At 41.4% G+C, this 19190-nt stretch overlaps 1 protein-coding gene and 1 long non-coding RNA gene across 2 annotated transcripts in view; one reads left to right on the top strand and one right to left on the bottom strand.

Moving 5' to 3' along the window:
* LOC130606340 (melatonin receptor type 1B) overlaps positions 1-14531 on the bottom strand; it is a 29123-nt gene extending 14592 nt beyond the window's left edge. Inside the window, exon 1 of the mRNA XM_057422595.1 lies at positions 14197-14531. Within this exon, the coding sequence (XP_057278578.1) occupies positions 14197-14416 (220 nt within the window). The 5' untranslated portion in view covers positions 14417-14531. The remainder of the gene's footprint in view (positions 1-14196) is intronic.
* A 50-nt stretch (positions 14532-14581) lies between these two features.
* On the top strand, positions 14582-18020 carry LOC130606339 (uncharacterized). The gene is made up of 3 exons (XR_008973953.1): positions 14582-14666; positions 16695-16789; positions 17889-18020. It is a non-coding gene; the product is annotated as an uncharacterized LOC130606339 (long non-coding RNA).
* The last annotated feature ends 1170 nt before the right edge of the window (positions 18021-19190 follow it).

Here is a 19190-nt window from a genome sequence, read left to right as displayed (position 1 = left end):
CAAAAAGAGGGAAGAGGCACTACATCCTAGCAAAAACAATGTTGGAAACTAACTGGCTTTAGCAAGGCCAGAATTTTTCTCCTTATCCACATACTCAAATACTAGCTTCAGCTTGCCCTTACCCAGGTTGCAGAATCCTTTTCCACATGCTGCTTTGATGATCTTTGAGAACTGTGATCTGCAACCAGCCATTCAGAATAACTCCTTGTGGAAGTACTAGCTGCAGCCCAAAGGAGCAATCTGGTAGTCCGTGATCCAGAAAGAGCAGTGGGTGACTTCCATCTGCATGAAGTACCGAGTCACATCTCTTCTACTGCATAAATAGACCAGCAAACTGGGTCAAACCAATGTCAGTTTTACTAAATCAGGATCAAATGGAAATCAGTTTTGTATATATTACATGAGAATGCTCTGTCTGAAGGTCATGTACTTCAATATCTTGTTTGTTCTCCATAAGCAGCCAGGTATTCTTGTTTTATATTTAACCAGGAAGCTGACCACGTAGCATGTTTTACAGTCTCTATGGTCCTAGCCTACCAGGTGTTTCATAAGAGTGACAAAGAGGATTACATTGTTTTGAGATTATCAAAATAAAGGTGTAATTACAGGATCTCAAATTAGCTCATTTTTGACGAGGTTGCAAGCTTTCTTCACTGCAAGGTCGCACTGGTAGCGCATGATCAGCTGCTTGTCTGCCAGGACTCATAAATCTTTTTCTGCCAAGCTGTTTTCCAGCTGCATGTACCCCAGCATATATCGGTGCCTGGAGTTGTCCCTCCCCAGGTACAAGACATAGAATCATAGAGTCGTAGATTAGTTAGGGTTGGAAAGGACCTTTAAGATCATCTAGTTCCAACTCCCCACACTTCCCTTTATTGAACTTCATGAGGTTCCCATCAGACCATTTCTCCAGCCTGGCCACATCCTTCTGAATGGCAACACGATCTGAGGCATTAGCTACTCAGTTTGTATCTTCTGTGAACTTGCTGAGGGTACACTCTGCTGCACCATCTGTGCAGTGAAACAGTACTGGTCCCGGTATTGACCTCCGAGGCACACTAGTAGTGGCTTGCCCTCCTACTGGACTTTGCACTACTGGTCACAAGTCCCCAGTCCCAGTCATTCAGCCAGTTTTCAGTCTACCTCACTCTCCACTTATCTAACCCCTACTTTGTCATGCGGATGTTAGAGGAGGTAGTGTCAAAAGCTTTACTAAAGTCAAAGTAAACAACATCCAGTGCTCTTCCGTCATGCTAATCATGTCATTGTAGAAGGCTATCGTGTTGGGTCGGCATGATTTTCCATCCACGCTGACTACTACCACTCACCTTCCTGTCTTCCATGTTTTTGAAAATGGTTTCCAGGATTAGTTACTCCATCAACTATTCACTACCTTATTAATGAATCAGAAGTAGTACCTTCTTATAACAGCCTGCAATTTTTTTGACTGCTTGTCTTCCAACCATTAATTAAGTTAAACTTTGCTTAGATTATGATATAATTAATCCAAAAGGCAATAGCCAAGAATAAGACACTAATTGGAAATCTGTCACATATTCTCATAGGCTGAGGCTATCCACAGACTTGTGATCCTGACTTGAAAATAATTTATACATGAAATTTCTGGAAATATTGTGGAAGGCATTTCAACTCTTCAGATAAGTTCATTTGGCCTCAGTGGCACTGGAAGCATGTGGGGTAAAAGAAGGAATACATAGCTGAATCTCTTATGGTACATATCTCCCAGTCCTTCCTTTGAAGACGATTTTTATTTATATTTCATGAGTGAAGCACTGACGATCTGAAAGACCATAACATTTTACTCAGAAAAGAATGCAAGATCAGCTCTGGTGAAGCTTTGAATAATGTAATTAGCTGATTCAGTGCAGTTACCATTTAGTTACCTGGTTAGTTACCTGGTTTAGTGTAGCTACCAATGAAGTTACCAATTTTATATGGCAGTTAGCTACATTTTAATAGTGTAGCTAGCTGGTTCCTGTAGGAAAGCTCCAGGAAAGTTCATCTCTGCTTTGGAACGTATACAAACACTCTTTGTGTAAAGCAATTCACATCTGTTTTTTGCGAATTCTAACTCTGTAGAAAATGGAATTCAGCAATTTTGCACATAGGTGTAAAGTGGGGGCTGTTTCTGAACAGCTTGATGCCCAGAAGATCCTTGGTGTGTGAACACTTTGGGAAATCTGTTATTTTCATTCCATGCTTATGTAGAAGTAATGGTGTGCTGACTCTTCCTGCATATCTCTGTATTCGGTATGGTGGGTAACACCCACTGCTCTTGGCAGATCTTGGATACGTGAAGGATGCAGTCCTTAAGCCTGAATTCAGAATTGTCAACAGTTTCAATGAATGAGAGCTAAAAATGCCCTCAGCAATGAATGGCTTCCCTTCAGAGCAGAGTAGTAGCATTTACTGTGTAGTTTAATAACATAATAAGGAAACAGAAGAATTTTATGTGAGAGGCTAAAAGGAGTGACAATCTATTTTAAAGGACAACATGGAAAGAAATACAAAGGTGTGTTAAAGTTGCATGTTGTTTCACATTTGCAAAATTTGGTTTGGCTGAGTGAAGATGGAAATTCCACCTGAGGTGCTTTGTGAAACTTCCTCTGTAACAATCCAGAAATTACACCCTGTGCATTCCAGTGAGTAACGCCTGATGTCAAACGAGTTGGCTTGAATGCATGGTCTTTTGAACATAGATTCCCAGGAGTCTTAAGAACCATAAGCTGTACTTCACAGAAAGGAAGGATGGGATAGCTCCCAGTTGGCATGTAGTCACTATGCCACCTGCGTGTCTTTGCTTGCCTTAAAGCAGTTTTAATATAACATCGTTCTACTTGTCAGTAGAAAAGCTGAATAGAGTTGTCAACTTCTAAGTATATCTTTAAAAAGTCCAAAAGACAATAACACTGATGCACTTCACCATGGGTAGATCTGCACAGCATGACTACCTTGAACAGACATTTTTTTAAAAGATATTTATTTAAATATATTTTAAATAATATTCAGTAAAAAGATTATTTTTACTTGAATAAAAAGTAGGAAGTAAAAATACTTTGATTGATTGGCTTACACATATTCATCAGTGATAGCCATCTGACATAAGGTCCTTTACCCTGTTTGAACTCAAATGAAATGCAGTGAGGTACTTAGAGAAATTGCACTGGCTTTAGAATGAGAGGACATTGAGAATTTCAGGCAGGACTTGAACAAATCTTAGAGTTGTGAGGGTACCATTTATAGATCCCTGTCTTTTTTGAGTGATGTATTTTACAATCCAATGATAGTTCCAACTTACAATTAGTTAACATAATTATGTTTACAAGGTTGATGTACTGAGCAGATATTTTTCCTGTTAGTCAGATTGCTAGCTCTAGTGGCTCTTGGTGGTATTTTCTGACTACAATTATTGCCCTCATTGTGCAAATATGGCAAGCTAAACCAACAGATGAACACATGTTGATCTACAGCAGAAAGATGATAATGTTTGTGGAAATGTCATGTTATATTATAATCTTCATAGAGGTAATCAACCATTGAAAATGAGCCAAGTCCATAAAAAAACACTGAATAATTGGTAACTGTGTAAGAAGGGTTGTTTTATCTTCAGATATAATTTAAGCAGCATTTATTAAAGAGTGTAACCAAATACCTCTGTAATTAATATGTAACTTTAAAAGAATCATAGCAATCAAGATCCTAGTCATATGATGAATGTGTTTAGGCTGTTGTTATCTGTTGTTATGTCAATACATGACTGTCCCACATGCAGCTGAAATGTCAGGAAAACGCTGTCTCTGTGATATAGCTCAGTCCTTATCAGTATTGAGACTGAAAATAAACCAGAACATTCCAAAGCACTTACTGTTGTTAAGGATGGCAATAAAGTTGCACCCAGAGCAATTAGACACATTTCTGTTGGCTTTTGCTGTCAGGAAATCTGTTTCTTGCCCATATCAAGGTGGGAGTTTAAAAACTAGAACAGCCACTCGGATTGATTTCTGGGTAGAAGAGAACTACCAGAGCATTTCTTCCTTTCAGCAAGGGAAAAAAAATGGTTTTGTTTTATCAGCTCAGGATAACATAGCTGTTCTCATGCATATTCTTGGGAAAAGGGCAATGTACTTGACAGTCTATATCAAGGTACCAATATGTGCTTATAAAGGATAACTTCTGAGAAGCTAAAATCTGGAGCATAAGTGAAGATACTGGCACTCAGAATAGATCCGAATTGGAGTAGGAGTAGAATTTACTCCTAGAGGCAAAGAACAGATTATCACTGATTCAATGAGATGAATGTAGTCTCCTATAACATCCTCAATAGAATGGTTCAAGCCATCTGGTGAATCTACATCTGCTAAAATAGTTTTTAAAAATAATCTTTTAAAACGAGCAGTCCTGTGAGTAGATCCAGTCTCTCTTAGCTCTTTGCCTGATTGTGAATCCTTGAATCAAGAATAGAACTCAAGAATAGGTCCACTCAAGAATAGAACTTTCCTGCAGAGAGGTTAGGCCTCATGCAGTCAGTGTGTCTTGCAAAATAAATTCCAGTCCAGAATCCAGGACAGAGCTGGCAGCAAAGGGAATGCTGCTAAGAAACATTAGAATTGCCATGCTACAGCTGCTAAAAGGTCCTTCTAATTTCCTGTATCAGGGGGTATGTTTTCTTTGGTTATTTGAGGGAGATGAAAGGAAACTTATTCATACTCTAAGCTGGGAAAAAAAAGAAAAGCTATTTGACTGTGTTAGTCTTGGACCTATGAAGAGCCTGGGTATGGTGGTGCAGGCAAAGCATCACACTAACATCATGCCTTGGTTTTCCTTTTGGATAGAGAGGACTTGTGCCAAATGAAACACACAATGTAAATATACCCTTGAATTCTTCCATTACAGGTTCAAGGAAACCTTTATACTTCTCCAGTCCTACTAAATGCTTATCATTTCATTTTCTGTCAAGATAAGCACAACCTGTGTAACTTGTCTGTTTAACAACATTATACTTTAAAATAAAAGGTTCTTGGAGTTGATCTTGGTGACATACTTCCTGTTTGCTTGTCAATATACTGATCACTTCTTCTACAGGATAAAAGAAAATTAAAATTTAGAGCTATTATTCAATATGATATTGCCAGGTGCTTCAAAGGAGGAACTTTATAGGTACCCTATAGCTGTAGAATAACCGGCTTCAGGTTACCATTTTACCCTAATCCTTAGTTACTAGAGTTTGTTTTACATCTGCCACTAATACATTCCATACTTTCTCCAGTTTTGGTAGCATTAACTATTATGACTGTGAACACTCTAAATATTTGCGGAAGAGCCAGTAATTCTTTAACTTTAGCAAATTCCTGGCTTCCACAGGTTATTTAGTGTTTGAGACAAAGTGACCTCCATTTTAGCATGCTCCATCTCCAGATTATGCTCAACATCTCCTTGGTCTCATGTCATGATTCTTTAGATGATGAGAAAATGGGTAATTCTAGTCTACATTCTCTAACACTATCCATTATCCTATATACAGTGTCATATAAAGCCATTTCTTATTGCTTTTGAAGAAACTATCTCCTCAGGATGCCGTGTGATACAGATTGATACAGAAGTTATTTTATTTTCCTTTATGATGTTTCTGTACTCCTAAATTCTTCTTTAAATTCCATTAGGCTGGTAATTTCCTTGCAAACTTTCTGCTTCCAAAATGTTTCAAAATCCGGTATTCTTTTCAATTTAGAACATTTTTAGGTCTCTGATTTTCACTTTTTCCAAACTTGCTTGTAAGGTTTACTTCCTTTTGCTGAGGGAGACTTTTTTTGGTCATTTTCCTGATTTGCAAATGAATAATGGTGGCTTTTCACTTTACTCTTTTACATTGGGAATTATTGAGAAGTTAACAAATTTTAACATTATTATTCTGTAAGTAACTTTGAAGATTTATTTTCTTGGCCGGTTACTTGGTTTGAACCAAGTCACACAGCAGAAGATGGAATTAGTGATGAACTTATTCTGTCTTCTCTCCAAGAAGAGAAGTGTAATTAGAAGTATGAGATGAGTCATGGGCACATGACTGAATAATTCTGGAAGTTATATAGAAAGACTTTGAGTATTGATCATTCGGAGATATTCTCTGAGAAGAGGTTTCATATGCTTCATGGACAGATTTCACCTAAGCATATGGGATACCAGCTTGCAATCCAAGCTGGCAGAATGAATAAAAAGAACTTGAAATTGAGAGATGGGAAAAGAGTCTGTGGAACAATCATTACATTTCTTCATTTAACACCAAGGCCAGGGGGAATTTTGGCTTCAGGAAGGTGGTGGCAACAAATATAGAAAAAAGGAGCTCAATGACAGAGGAGTTCAACTGGAGTAGTAATAAAAAATAGCAGTAGTTAGAAAAAGAACACCAGGAACCTATGCAACAAAATAGGGGATCTGAAATCAGTGAGAAATTAAAACCAAACTTCATGGAAATAATAATTATTAGAGTGGGATTGCACCAATAATCAAAGATGACAAATATGAGCTGAAAGATCATAGAGTCATAGAATCAAGAAGTATAATCTTCATTAAAAAATACTATAATATCCTCATATCCTGGTAAAAGCCAAAATTACTTTGGGAGAAGAATTTTCATAGAATCATAGCATAGTAGAATAGTTAGGATTGGAAAGGAATTCAAAATCATCTCGTTCCAACCCCACCACCTCACAGGGACACCTCACACTAAACCATGTCACCCAAGGCTCTGTCCAACCTGGCCTTGAACACTGTAGCTGTGCCAAAGGCACATAGTTTAAAGACAATGCTATGTTCAGGGATGTATGCAGAAATCTGTAGTAAGATATTACCTCTGTTTTAACAGGGAAATACTAATGGAAACAATTTAACTATGGGACATTACAGCTCTTTACATGCAAAGGAGATAATAAACACACTAATGGCTGTTGAGTTCTGGACATGTACCCTGTAGATTTCTCAATATAGACTCTATTTGTCAACATACCCTGGTCTTTGTTTTGATAAAGAACAGAGACATTCCTGAAGAGACTGTCATAGAAAATAAGGTTGTATTGAAAGCAGATGATACTATTTAGTTTAAATTAAATGGAAGAATAAACAAACCAGACATAACTTAGAAGAGGTTTTGAACACTTTGATAAATAGAAGAAGCTAATTAGGAAAGTTAAATCAACTGTATTGAGGAGCTTAGGGACTTAAATGAGGAATAAGCTTGGCATTTCTTCATATTAAAGATAGAAAAATATTCTCTGGAACTTGCTCCAAAGAGTGGGACAAAAAGCACTCAAAACAACAAAGTTCCTGATCTAACCAGAGAAAAAGTTGTCTTGGCAAGGATACCAGTGGCAAGAAATGAGGCTATGAGGAACCAGGAGAGATATGTCCACAAAAGAACACTGCTAGAGAAACCAAAACTGAATAAAGGGGGAACTGACAAAACCCCTAAACTTCATTGGCTTTGCAAAGACTTCTAAAATTAATCAAATGCCCTTTAACCACATTAACAAAATTAAAAAGGAATGAGGAGCTACAGGGGAAGGAGCCCTCTGAAAACAACTTAAAATGGCTGCTGGCCTGAAGAAAGATTTTGCTACAGTTTTTAATAAGGACAGTAATGCTGGGGACAAAGCAGGCTGGCAAGTGAGAAATTGACGTATCTGCAATAACTCATAAGGACCGGTAAAAAGGTCCCTGGTTCTGTGGTCCTCACTGCCAGTAGGGATGCGCTAATTTCTCTTAGGCTGTGTGGCACAGTGCTTGGCTTCCACATGCACAGTTTTGCCATGACTCACCTGCAGTTTTGGTGCTCTCACACTTTACTACTCATTCCTTCACTCTTGCTATGGCGCTGGCACAACTGCTGTTTCTTTTCGCATGAAAGGTGCTAGCAATAAATCAGAAAAATAATTAGTCAGGGAGTAATGACAAAACTAAAACAGTGTTGCCACCTCTGGAAGATTAATTTGCCTACCATAGAGTATGTGCTTTGGGTTGTATTTAAGGTGGCAAATCAGCTGCAAAGGAAGAATGTATTGAGAAATCTTCTGGCTTCTTAATTGTAGGCAAGGCCACAGGAAAAAAAATGGAAGAAAAATTAAAGATGCAGGTAAAAACAAATGGAATAAAATTCACTGTAAGCTTATACAAAGTGCCTGTACCAAGTAATCTGATCAGCTTTACTAAATAAAAGCTGGACTTGGACGTTCTGTACTTGGGAGGTTGCTCTAAACTGATCTAGCCTTGGAAGCACATATGCTAGGATACCACACACGGTCTGTTGCCACCACTGTCTGGATGGTGATGACAGAAAATTTTTGGACCAAAGGGAGATAACCTACATTGAATTAATTCTGTCTGGTTCAGAAGTATTATGTCACAAAACACAAAGAGAACTAATGAAAGTTTGGGATAATGCAAAGTTGAGAGCCCACACTGATATGGGGAAATGTCAAGATCTATTTTTCCTTAAGGACTAAAAGAGCAGAAGGTGGACAGCATATAACAGCATGAGGGGTGAGGTCAGGTACTGAAGGAATAATAATTGTGTGGACTGAAAAGACAAGAAAAAAAAGAGCTGCATTAGCAAGTGACTGCACCAAGAGAAGTCATCTACATGATTCTATCTCACTAAAGGAAAATGTAGCTTCAACGTATAACAAGTCTATTTTGTCCATCCAGGGAAGGAATGAACAGAATTGAATATTATTTTTCTTGAAGTTATTGGTGTTACTTCACCTGTATTACTATGAACAGTTCAGTTTTCTCTTGTCCAAGACAGATTAATTCAGCTGGGATTTAACTGAAAGGCATAAAACAATCAGGAAAATTAAGAGCCTTGTTAGTTACAGGGAACTAAAAGCGTTTGGCTTGTTCACCATGGAAAAACAAAGGTTGAGAGATAAATATGTGTTGATTCTTCATTAATATATCACAAGAGTTCTTACCAGATAGATAAATGATCCATCCAAGTTAAATGACAATTATAGGTCTACAAACAAAAATATCCACTATACATTAGCAACAAAGAAGTATGAAGTTCAAATAAAAAAAATGTTTGAACCACATTATTATTACAAAAGTATAGGAGAGCTTTATTTTAAGTGAAGTTCAATGAACTTCGTGAATGCTGAAGTAATGTTCGCATGTTCCATTTCTTAATACTAAGCAGCTTCAAGGCTCAATCCTGAACATGAGAGAGAACATGAAGGCCAAACCCACACAGTCCCAGGGTTGAGAATTCCACAGATCCAGGGTTCAAGAAGTCAGGAGTACAAAAGCTGAAACCATAACAGTGGGATCTCATGCTCTGCTCCTCAAAATATATTCTTGTCAGCACCACTACTGATATTAAAAGACAATTACATTGAGTGGTTTCCAGACCCAGGAAGCATATTGAACATTTAAGTTGTATCAGTAATGATTTTTCTTTTTCTCTCAATCTTATTTGAATCAATATGATCAGTTGGAGGACAGGCTGTGAGGAGGAGGAAAATATATACACTTAAAAATGCAAACTGACACGTTACTAGAAGAATGACATAATTCTGACTTCATATGTTGACTTCTTCTCACCCAAACATAGGTGATTATGTTGAGGTAGTCCCTCTTGATTCTCTTTGTTTTTAATGAAGAGGAATAAACACTTTCATGGGTTGAATCATGTCATCCTAATGTAGATGTCAAAAGTAAGTTAGATTAACTACTCCCTGAAAATGCTTATTTTTTTCAATTGATTATAAAAAAAGCCCAGGGGAAGAAGCTCAGAAACAGGTATCTCCACTGTAGTGTTCTGAGAGAAGAATTCCACCCCAGGAGACAGCTGTCCTCTACCCCAGAGGACAGGAATAATAGGGGAGGAATAAAGGAGAAAAAGAGAATTGATGCGGCCAAGGAGATGAAGAATAAGTGAAACCAGAGTATAGCAACGGAGGAAACATACCATTAGCTATATCACAGAGATGTGGAGTAAAGGTTATGGGAAGGGACATAGCATGGAAAAAGACTACTAGACTTGGTTATATTGCCCAACATGTTTATTTAGGAGACAGACAAATACTTTGTTACAATTCTATGTGCAGGAATGTTTTATGTTGTACAGATGTACATACGAGGAGTATTGTCCATCTCTGTAGCCATGCTCAAATTAGGTAGAAGCAAACATTAAACACAGTCATGTTCTTACAGGTAAAACAGAAAAAAAAACCAAACCCCAAATGATGAATTTTGACATATTTTGTGTTGCAACAACACATTGCCAAGGGAAATCAGGGTCTCATCCTGCTGTGTTAGCTGTTAGACATAGAAAGGAAAATAGTGAATAGAGTGAAAAGTCTTGATGCAATGCACTAAAAAGATCAGTTTCTGCATTCTTTGGCAGTGCACAAAGGTTAACATTAAGCCTTCTGATTAATGTTAAAGGATCTCAAGTCCTCACTGGTCTTTAAAATTATATTGAGTTAACGTGACTAATTTTCACCTCTCACCTGATTTTATCCTAGCTTTAAGGCAAATGAAATACAAAGAGTTTCCTTTATCTCCCACTTGCGGGAGATGCCCCACTTTCTGAAAAGCGTCCTACCTAGCTCTTACCCCAGCCCTTAATGTTATGCTTATAGGTATGGCTATACAAATGTATCCTAAAAAAATCTTAAAAGCATCTACTGGTTTTGATTGACTTGATGCACCTTCAGGATACTTGATCATCCAGCACTGGTTGTTGAGTACATGTAAACTTCAGCACTTCAAAAGTTTAGCGCTTTAAAAGCTGTCTTCAACTGGGCATACTCATTTGAAGACACCCAAAATCAATAGTTGCTTTCGAAAATTCATACCACATTTGACATTTCAAATAGAAAGACGGGCAAATTTATTTTATCATTTAGATATATAAAGTTTTATTTAATTTTATAGTGCTGGACAAAGTTACTCACCTCCCAGAATAGAAATTATGAAATCATTAATTTCTGTAAATTGAATCATTTTTAGAGATCAGAAAATTGCTCAGCCTCTCACAGAAAGACTGGGTGCAGTTGTGCAAGAGGACAAGCATGTTGATTCATACCAATTAGGCTATGCATTACTTGGAAGAACCTTCACAAATCTTCCCCTCCCCCTCCAAAAACAAATTTAGACGTGGGAAAGAAGATTCTGTATGCTATGAAACAATCCTTCCATTGGAAGGCTGGCAAAATTCCCACTGTTTGAGGAGTGAATGAGCAATCTTTAAAAGCACTAATCCTACCAATTCTGTTCTGCTGGGTTTAATACTTACCAGCATAAAGGCTAATGGGATATTTTATTTCACTCCATTCTTGTGCCTCTCATTATATAACAGCATTAAAATAGATTTACTTCTGATCGGGCTTTAATATTAAGGAGAGTGATGCATAATTACATTGTTTGCAATTATCAGATTTCTCTGTAAAGCTTACCTCAGAATAGTGTCGATAAATCCTGGAAACATCCAAAGAAAGCCCTGTTTTGCTTTCTTAAGGGAAAATTACTGCTTGTACTAGAGAAGTGGGCAGAGCTGCTTAATTTATTCCTTGTACACCTGTGGCTTACTTGAAGTCCCAAACTCTCATCCAAGAAAATCTCTCACTAGCTTCTTCAAGGAGAACTGAGTGTTTGTGGTGCTACAGCTCTTCCTTTTTTCTTTAGTCATCTGGACCTTGTCACAATCATTCCACTAGCTTCATCTTGTTCCTCTCTGACCCCCCTTATTACAAGTCTCCCTCCTTTCATGCCATAGTTCCTCATTATTTCACTTTCTACCACATCCACTCCTCCTATGAGTACAAACATGTTGTTTCTGGTTTGCTCAGAAAAGAGTCTCTGTAAGTCTACCGCCCTGTCCATCCTCTTTATCCTTATCAGAGGCTAAAGGCTCCCAAATGCTACCTTGGCTCCCCACCACCTCCCTATTCCCTCCTTCACTCTACCCACATCAGTTTACATTCCTCTCCCACTCTGATCCCTTCTTATGAAATTTTCTTATGAAAAATACTTCTGTGGACATTTACCAAACTGTCCTTTCAAGCTTCATCCCCAAGAGCCATCTCGCCCTGATGCAAAACTAAGAACTGGCAATTTAAATAGCATTTAAGTTTAGGAAGATTATTCAGAAGGACCTCCTGCTATCCTTCACAGTCCTTATCAAAGATGAAGAGATCCTAGGGTCAGTGACAGCACATTAAGGATGTTCCTAGCAGGAGATCAATTAATAGATATTTCAATTAGGCAAGACCACCACGTGTTATTTCAACAGCTTTTAGGACGCCACAGAGCACTTTGATCGGCATCCTGAAACATACACTTTGAGGCATTACTCCTCCAGTCCAAATTCTCCCCTCTGCTGCCGTTTGAACCAAGGAAACGGCTCAGATAAGAGCCCCACTCCGCCTCCCTTTTCTCCTGGGCAGAATTTGCTTCCTCAGGCTGATCGCGCTCTCCAGCGAGAGCCGGTTCCCTTGGCGATCGCCTCCGAAGCCCAGGAGCGAATCCCTCCGGGAACCCGCCTTCCCCCTGCCGGGAGGTGGGAGGCCCTGGTAACCCACATGGGTCCCGAAAGACGGAGGTTCCCCCCATCCCGCTGTGGCCGGCGGAGCTGAAGGCTCCGGCTCCCGCGTGTGCCGCTTTCCCCAGCTCGAACCTAGGAAGGCTTTACCGGCCCTTGTAGGGATGTCCTGCTCTCGTTAGCGCCTTGGTCCCTGGAATGTGCAGCCCAGGCACAAGCCAGAGGACTGTGCCCCTCACCGCTCCTTCCCCGTTTCTCCCCGGATTCCACTCGTAGCTCCCTCAAGCTGGTAGTTGCTCCGTGGGGTGCGATCGCTCACCCCCACGGATTTGTGACCCCCCGGCATCCCTGGCGTGCAGCGAGGCTTCTAATGACTAGGGGGAAGAAGTTCCATCCCTCTATAGACTGCTTCTGTTCCTAAGTATGATTTAATTTAAAACAAGGGCGAAAGAGTGCCTTCTGCTAACTGCCAGTTAGCTGGAGCTAGTCACTGCGCGGGAAACACGAAAGCACTCGGGAAGCGACACACGCACACACACACACACAAAACCCCAACCCAAAATAAACAGACAAACAAGAATGACCAGGGAAAGCCAAGTTCTACTCCCTCCCCTCCTGGGAGGAAGCAGCCCGCTGCCTTCGGGTGCGGAGCTGTGCCGGTACTGCTCGGAGCCCACTGGCTTCAAGCTCAGGGGACATTGCATGAGATTACTCTCATCTCTCAGCAAAGTTTGTTACCCCGACCTGCATGCGTGTCGCAAAACAGTGGCGTTCAGGATAGGAAGCAGCAGCAGCAGCTTCGGGAACTGCTTGGTGCTATGAGGACCTTAGTAGATACACCACTATTTCGAGAATAGCACATTACACCGAAGCGGTACCCAGCACCAGCCGAGCTCGGGGACGCGGGCAGTACCCGCCGAGCTGCGTGCATCAGATAAGAGCCAGCGGCATCAGCGGGACGGGGCGAGAAGTGAAAGCATCCCATGCAGCGGGACAGCCGGGAAGCGGAGCATAGGCTGACAGGGAGGCAGATCCGAGAAGATGGTGCTGACTACAGAGTTTTGTAGCTTGACGCACTTGTAACCAGCCCAGCAAAGACGAGAAGGGAAAGCAAATAAGTTTAGCAACTAAAAAACGCAGAGCCACATTGCAGCGCACAAATAAAAACTAAAGACACGGTTCAAGGGAAACACCCCCTTTATTTGCTGCTTTCTGGTTGAAGGATATTCGGTGAGGAATAAGGACAATTTTGTCAAAGACTATCGTAAACTCCGATGAAGAGCGGGCTGCGCCACTTTCCCACACAATCACAGCATCTTCAGAAGTACCTTAAGTTTTAAGTTCCTTCTTTCTTCCTCCGACCGTTCTCTTTGTCTCCGGGACTCTTACCGGATTGCACAGATTCCCCTCATCAGTAGCTCCACGGATACTCCCGGTGGCTCGTTAAGAGCCATTAGCAACCTGCACTCCCCATTCAAGAGCTGGGGCAGGGCAGAGGAGCAGCGTGCTAGGAAGTACCCTAAGTGCTGAGCGCTCGGAGCGTCCGCACACACAGCGGGGCACACTCCGACGGGGCCAGCCTCCTGAAGCGGGGCTCAGGACGCTCTTTACCGCTCAGGTGCGGGGCTCGGGCCCTTCCTTACCTGCGTTCCGGAGCTTGCGGTTCTTGAAGACAGAGACGATGACCAGCAGGTTGCCCAGGATGTCCACCACGGTGGTGAAGATCAGCACGCTGGAGAGCGCCGTCACCACCCAGGCCGGCCGCGGGGCTTCCCCCGCCGCCTCCTCCCCCCGCTCCGCCAAGCCGAAGCGGGCTCTCCCGCCCGGGTCGCAGCAGTTCCTCAGGGACCCATTCTCCAGCATCGCCGGTTCCCGCTCCCGGCGCGGCCGCCCCACTGACTGGGCGCGCGGTGAGGCGGGAACGCTTTTAACGGCCGCGCCGAGAGCGCTGCCCCTCCCGCTCCCCCGCGGGGCTGTGGGCGGGGCTAGCACCGCGGCGCCCCCCCCCCCCCCCCGAGGCGGTATGGGAGAGCCCAGGGGCGGGCACTGCACTTCGCCTTGGCCCCGCCTCCTCGGTGGCCGGTGTCGGTTGGCGGGAGCGGTGCCCCTCACGGTGAAGGGGGGGCCTGGCCGGCGGGAGGTGCTGGGGCCCGGACCAGGGGTGACGGCGGCCGCGGTGCTGGGTGATCCCCGGTGGCGGCGGGAGAGCCGCGGAGAGCGGCGAAAGGCCGGGCGGGGGCAGCGGCGGCGGCGTCCTCCTCCTTCAGTGCGGCTCCTCGTAGCTTCCCGCCTCCCTTCCCGCCTTCAGACGATCTGGGCGTCCAGAAGGGTTCTTCTGATTCGTTTCTGCCTTTAGTCCGTGCGATAGACAGGAAAAGGTTTGAAGGTCTCACGCTCACATTGCCGTGGTCTTGTGCTTGGCGATTGAGCAAAACGTTCTGTCAGATCCAGACTAAGGACAGCCCCTGCAGGGAGGTAACTGGAAAAGTCACGGGCAGGGCACGCTCCGAATGGATGTCAGCTTTGAAAACGTGTTTCAGAGGTTTCTCCTTTCCAGCTGCAGGAACATCGATAGACTTCTCTCTGGGATTAGGTTTGAAACACACAGCTTCATTTGGGATCACAAAGTGACAGATCCCATGTGCTCATTTGCATTAAATATATCAGATGCACACAACAAAGGACAGATCCTGCACGTCTCCATGCCTGGCTCCCAGCCTGGCTCCCATAGTTTCAGGTGCTGCTGGCAGCGTACCGGTGGGTTCACATAGCATGTGCTGACAATTAGGGCTGCTCATAGCAGACACAACTGAAAGGGTTTGTGTCCTACTCCACATTGTTTCCAGGCCAGCCAGGCCACACTGGATCATTATCCTGCTTCCAGGTTTTGCCCCCACTTCTGAGAGTGATGCAGGAGCCACATCCTACAGAAGAGGTTGCTGTGTACCTGTATTCTTTGTCTTTGTGGCTGTTCAACACAGAGAAAAGTATGCCTCATGGTTATCCAAGAATTAAATCTTGGAATAGGCTGCCTCGTTGAGTTAATTTATAAGAATGGGAAAGTTTCTGTGCTCTCTAGCAGTAAATAGTTTGCTATAGCACACTGATTCTTTGAGACTTTCCAACACACAATTGTGCACTGATGTAATGAAAATGCTGCATATTATTGTGTGTACTTCTTTTTCCAAATTAGAAATAGTTTATTGGTTTTCAATTTAAATGTATTCCTAATCAATTTTAGATACACTGAAGTAGTCCTGGTTGGAACTAACATAAAAGTGTGTATGTGGTTTTTTGCACCAGTCTTATTTACACTCATTAAAAAAAAAATCATACCTCAGATGCTTCTGATTAATGTAGGCAATATGTAAGGCATCATGATCCTTTTCAAGCTACAGATGGAGTTCTCATGGCTTCATGACTTGAACAAAAGAAGGACTTCTGAGAATTGTCACTCCTGAATACTTAATATACACAGTTAATATAATAGTAAATAAACTCCTGCCAATATTATGGCAGTTCTGCCGTAGGAAAGTAATAATTGCACACTTGACAGAATGGGCTTATTCTTTATGGAAGCAAAAGTTACTTGATTTTTCTTCTTTCTCCAGAAATTTGAAAGGGACTTTATCCAAGGAAATGCCGATCTTCTGTATTCATCAGTACAAAAAAAGGATTTTTCTCCAGTGAATAATAATCTACCTTTAAGAAGAGTGCGTTACAGTGTTGCCCTTTATCTACCCTGATCCAGTTTTCCTTTTCAGAAAGTTGGTATCCCCACTGCCCATTATCTATGTACTACTCTTGTCCTATCGCCTTATTATGGAAAGCTTATAGATATTATCATTTATTTTCATGCCTCAGGCTCTCTGGGCATCTTTCTAGTGTCTATATAAGTGCTTTTAGGAGAAATGTACCATTTTGCTGTCTGTTATTACTACAGGATTTATTATCTTTAACTGTTATTATCTTTAACTGTTTGTCAAAAGCTTAAACTGTCCCTGAGCACGAATTTGACTTTTTAAGTTAGGCTTTGCTCTTGGCATTCTCCAAGTTTGCAGTTCATCCATGCAAGAGGAACTCCATATATTTTCCCTGCCACACACAATTGTTATGTACCATCACTCATTTTGTTTTATAGCTCCCAAAAGTGTGCCAAGTGATTTAGGGAAAAATTAGACAGCTATGGCCTGAATTTGGCCTGAAGTGTGAGCCTGCTACAAAATGTGCAATACAGTAAGTGTTGCTGGCTTTGGAGGACTGTCTTTGGAAGCAGACTGTCTTTTGTGGCTGCACTGGCACTTCTCAGTGGGAAAACAAGTAGGTAGGGATCAGAATGGTAGTGTTATGCCTCAGCAACCTGTAAAGAGCAGGGTCTTCAACTGATCTGAATTCCCACTCTTCATCCATGTATCAGTAACATATGTCTGAATTTCTATTTAGTGTTATCTATTTAAGGATAAGTTATCAATGTTAAACTTTAAATAATCTGTAGATGTTCTTATTCAGGTTTTTAATAGCGTTATTTCAAATTAAGTGAATTCTCTTTGGACATAAAATGCATATTTAAACCTATTGCTTGTGACAGTTAATATGAAATAACTCATTGTTGCAGAAAACACTCCGCCTCAAAGAAAGGGTATATTAGAATCATAGAATCATAGAACCATAGAATAGTTAGGGTTGGAAAGGACCTTAAGATCATCTCATTCCTACCCCCCTGCCATGGGCAGGGACACCTCACACTAAACCGTGTCACCCAAGGCCTCATCCAACCTGGTCTTGAGCACTGCCAGGGATGGAGCATTCACAACCTCCCTGGGCAACCCATTCCAGTGCCTCACCACCCTAACAGGAAAGAATTTCCTCCTTATATCCAATCTAAACTTCCCCTGTTTAAGTTTGAACCCGTTACCCCTTGTCCTGTCACTACAGTCCCTAATGAAGAGTCCCTCTCCAGCATCCCTATAGGCCCCCTTCAGATACTGGAAGGCTGCTATGAGGTCTCCATGCAGCCTTCTCTTCTTCAGGCTGAACAGCCCCAACTTTCTCAGCCTATCTTCATATGGGAGGTGCTCCAGTCCCCTGATCGTCCTTGTGGCCCTTCTCTGGACTTGTTCCAACAGTTCCATGTCCTTTTTATGTTGAGGACACGACAACTGCACACAGTACTCCAGGTACATACTTCACAATACTCCAGGTATATACCTCACACTTGGATTGCTAAGACCTTTATATATTTAAGTTTGGGGAAATTTTATTCTGTTTCTAGGAAAAGTAACTGTTCTGTGTTTCTTTTTGAAAGCAATCTAAGTTTTCTATATTTGTATTGCAGGATAAGACCAGGAATTCCTGGATGGTGGAACAATCAAATATTCCATTCATCGCCCTGTTGCCGATGGCTGTACTCTCTTGTTTGCCTTTCTTTTTCTTTTATTTAATTTTCATTCTGAAGACAAATGGCTGCTTCCTACAGATACATTAATGTGCTTTGTTTTCTGTGTTTCACTGATTTGATTTTCTGAAGGGACTCATCTTTAATCAGTCACAGGTAAAAAATTTTCATGAGCTTGAATGACATTTCAGGACAGAAGCTCGTATTGGTGAAATCTCTTGAATTTGGGATATTACAGTAGATCAAAAGAAGAAATTCTGTCTCTTCTCTTTTTGTTATGGCAGCACACATTGCTACAAGGACCACATATTTCTGCAAGACCAAAGAGCAATTTGGTGACTAAGAGCTAAAATATAGAGTCTCCAAATCATGTTCCTAATTTTAACTGTCAGTGTTAGGTGCCTGTTTTCACAGTGTGCACCATGGCAGAGGCTGGAGTTTGGACTTCCATACCACTTCATTTCCTACCCAATTTTGATTTTAGTTTTTAAATAGCTCTCTATATTTTTGAGTCAACTTGAGCCCAACCACTGCTCAAACCTGTTTGGCTGTCCAATGCTGTCATGAGCCTGTACGGAAAAGTGTATCTCCTCTAATCAAGAAGAGTATCTTATCTATAGGAACAGAAGATTAATTTAGCAGCTTTTTCTGATCTGGTTTTCATTCTTTCCCATGCACTGTTAATATTTTTAAGTAAACACCAAAGCCTTAGTGTGGGAAGGGTTATTTTGCCCATAATTTTCCAACCATTTTTTCCTGCTGGTAATTGCCCATAAAATGAGATCTGTCATTCTATTCTCAATAATTTTTTGGTATTTCAGTAACATTGAATTTTCATGGTACATAACAGGATCCTTTTGCTGAGAACTGTCAATAAAAAAAGTCACCTGGTTTTCAATTTCAATAGATTGGGAAAAACAAAGATGGAGAGCAGGAAGGGATTTAGGTTGGGTATGTCTCAACCTCAGAGAGAGATATCTACTTCCAAAGGAAGGACTGTCATCACTGGATAGTTGTGAAAGGCAGGTGGAGTAGATAACCTTGTGCATGTCTTTCTGCTGAAACTGAAGAGGATCTTTGATGACTATCTTAAAGCAGATACTCCAATGTTAGTAATTAAAGGGGACCCTCGGTGGAAATTACTCTAAGGGGTTAAAACTAGACCTTAATCTCCTGATTTGGATTCAGTGTCAACATTTCAAAGCCAACCTATCTTTAAACATGCTCAGCTATTCCACCTTT

This window comes from Pezoporus wallicus, unplaced genomic scaffold (assembly GCF_028554395.1).
Source record: "Pezoporus wallicus isolate ANWC-B61680 ecotype Strahan unplaced genomic scaffold, APGP_CSIRO_Pwel_v1 contig_8388, whole genome shotgun sequence".
In the NCBI taxonomy this organism is placed as follows: Eukaryota; Metazoa; Chordata; class Aves; order Psittaciformes; family Psittacidae; genus Pezoporus; species Pezoporus wallicus.
The sequence above is the reverse complement of the archived record's forward strand: the minus strand, read 5'-3'. Positions and strand labels throughout refer to the sequence as shown.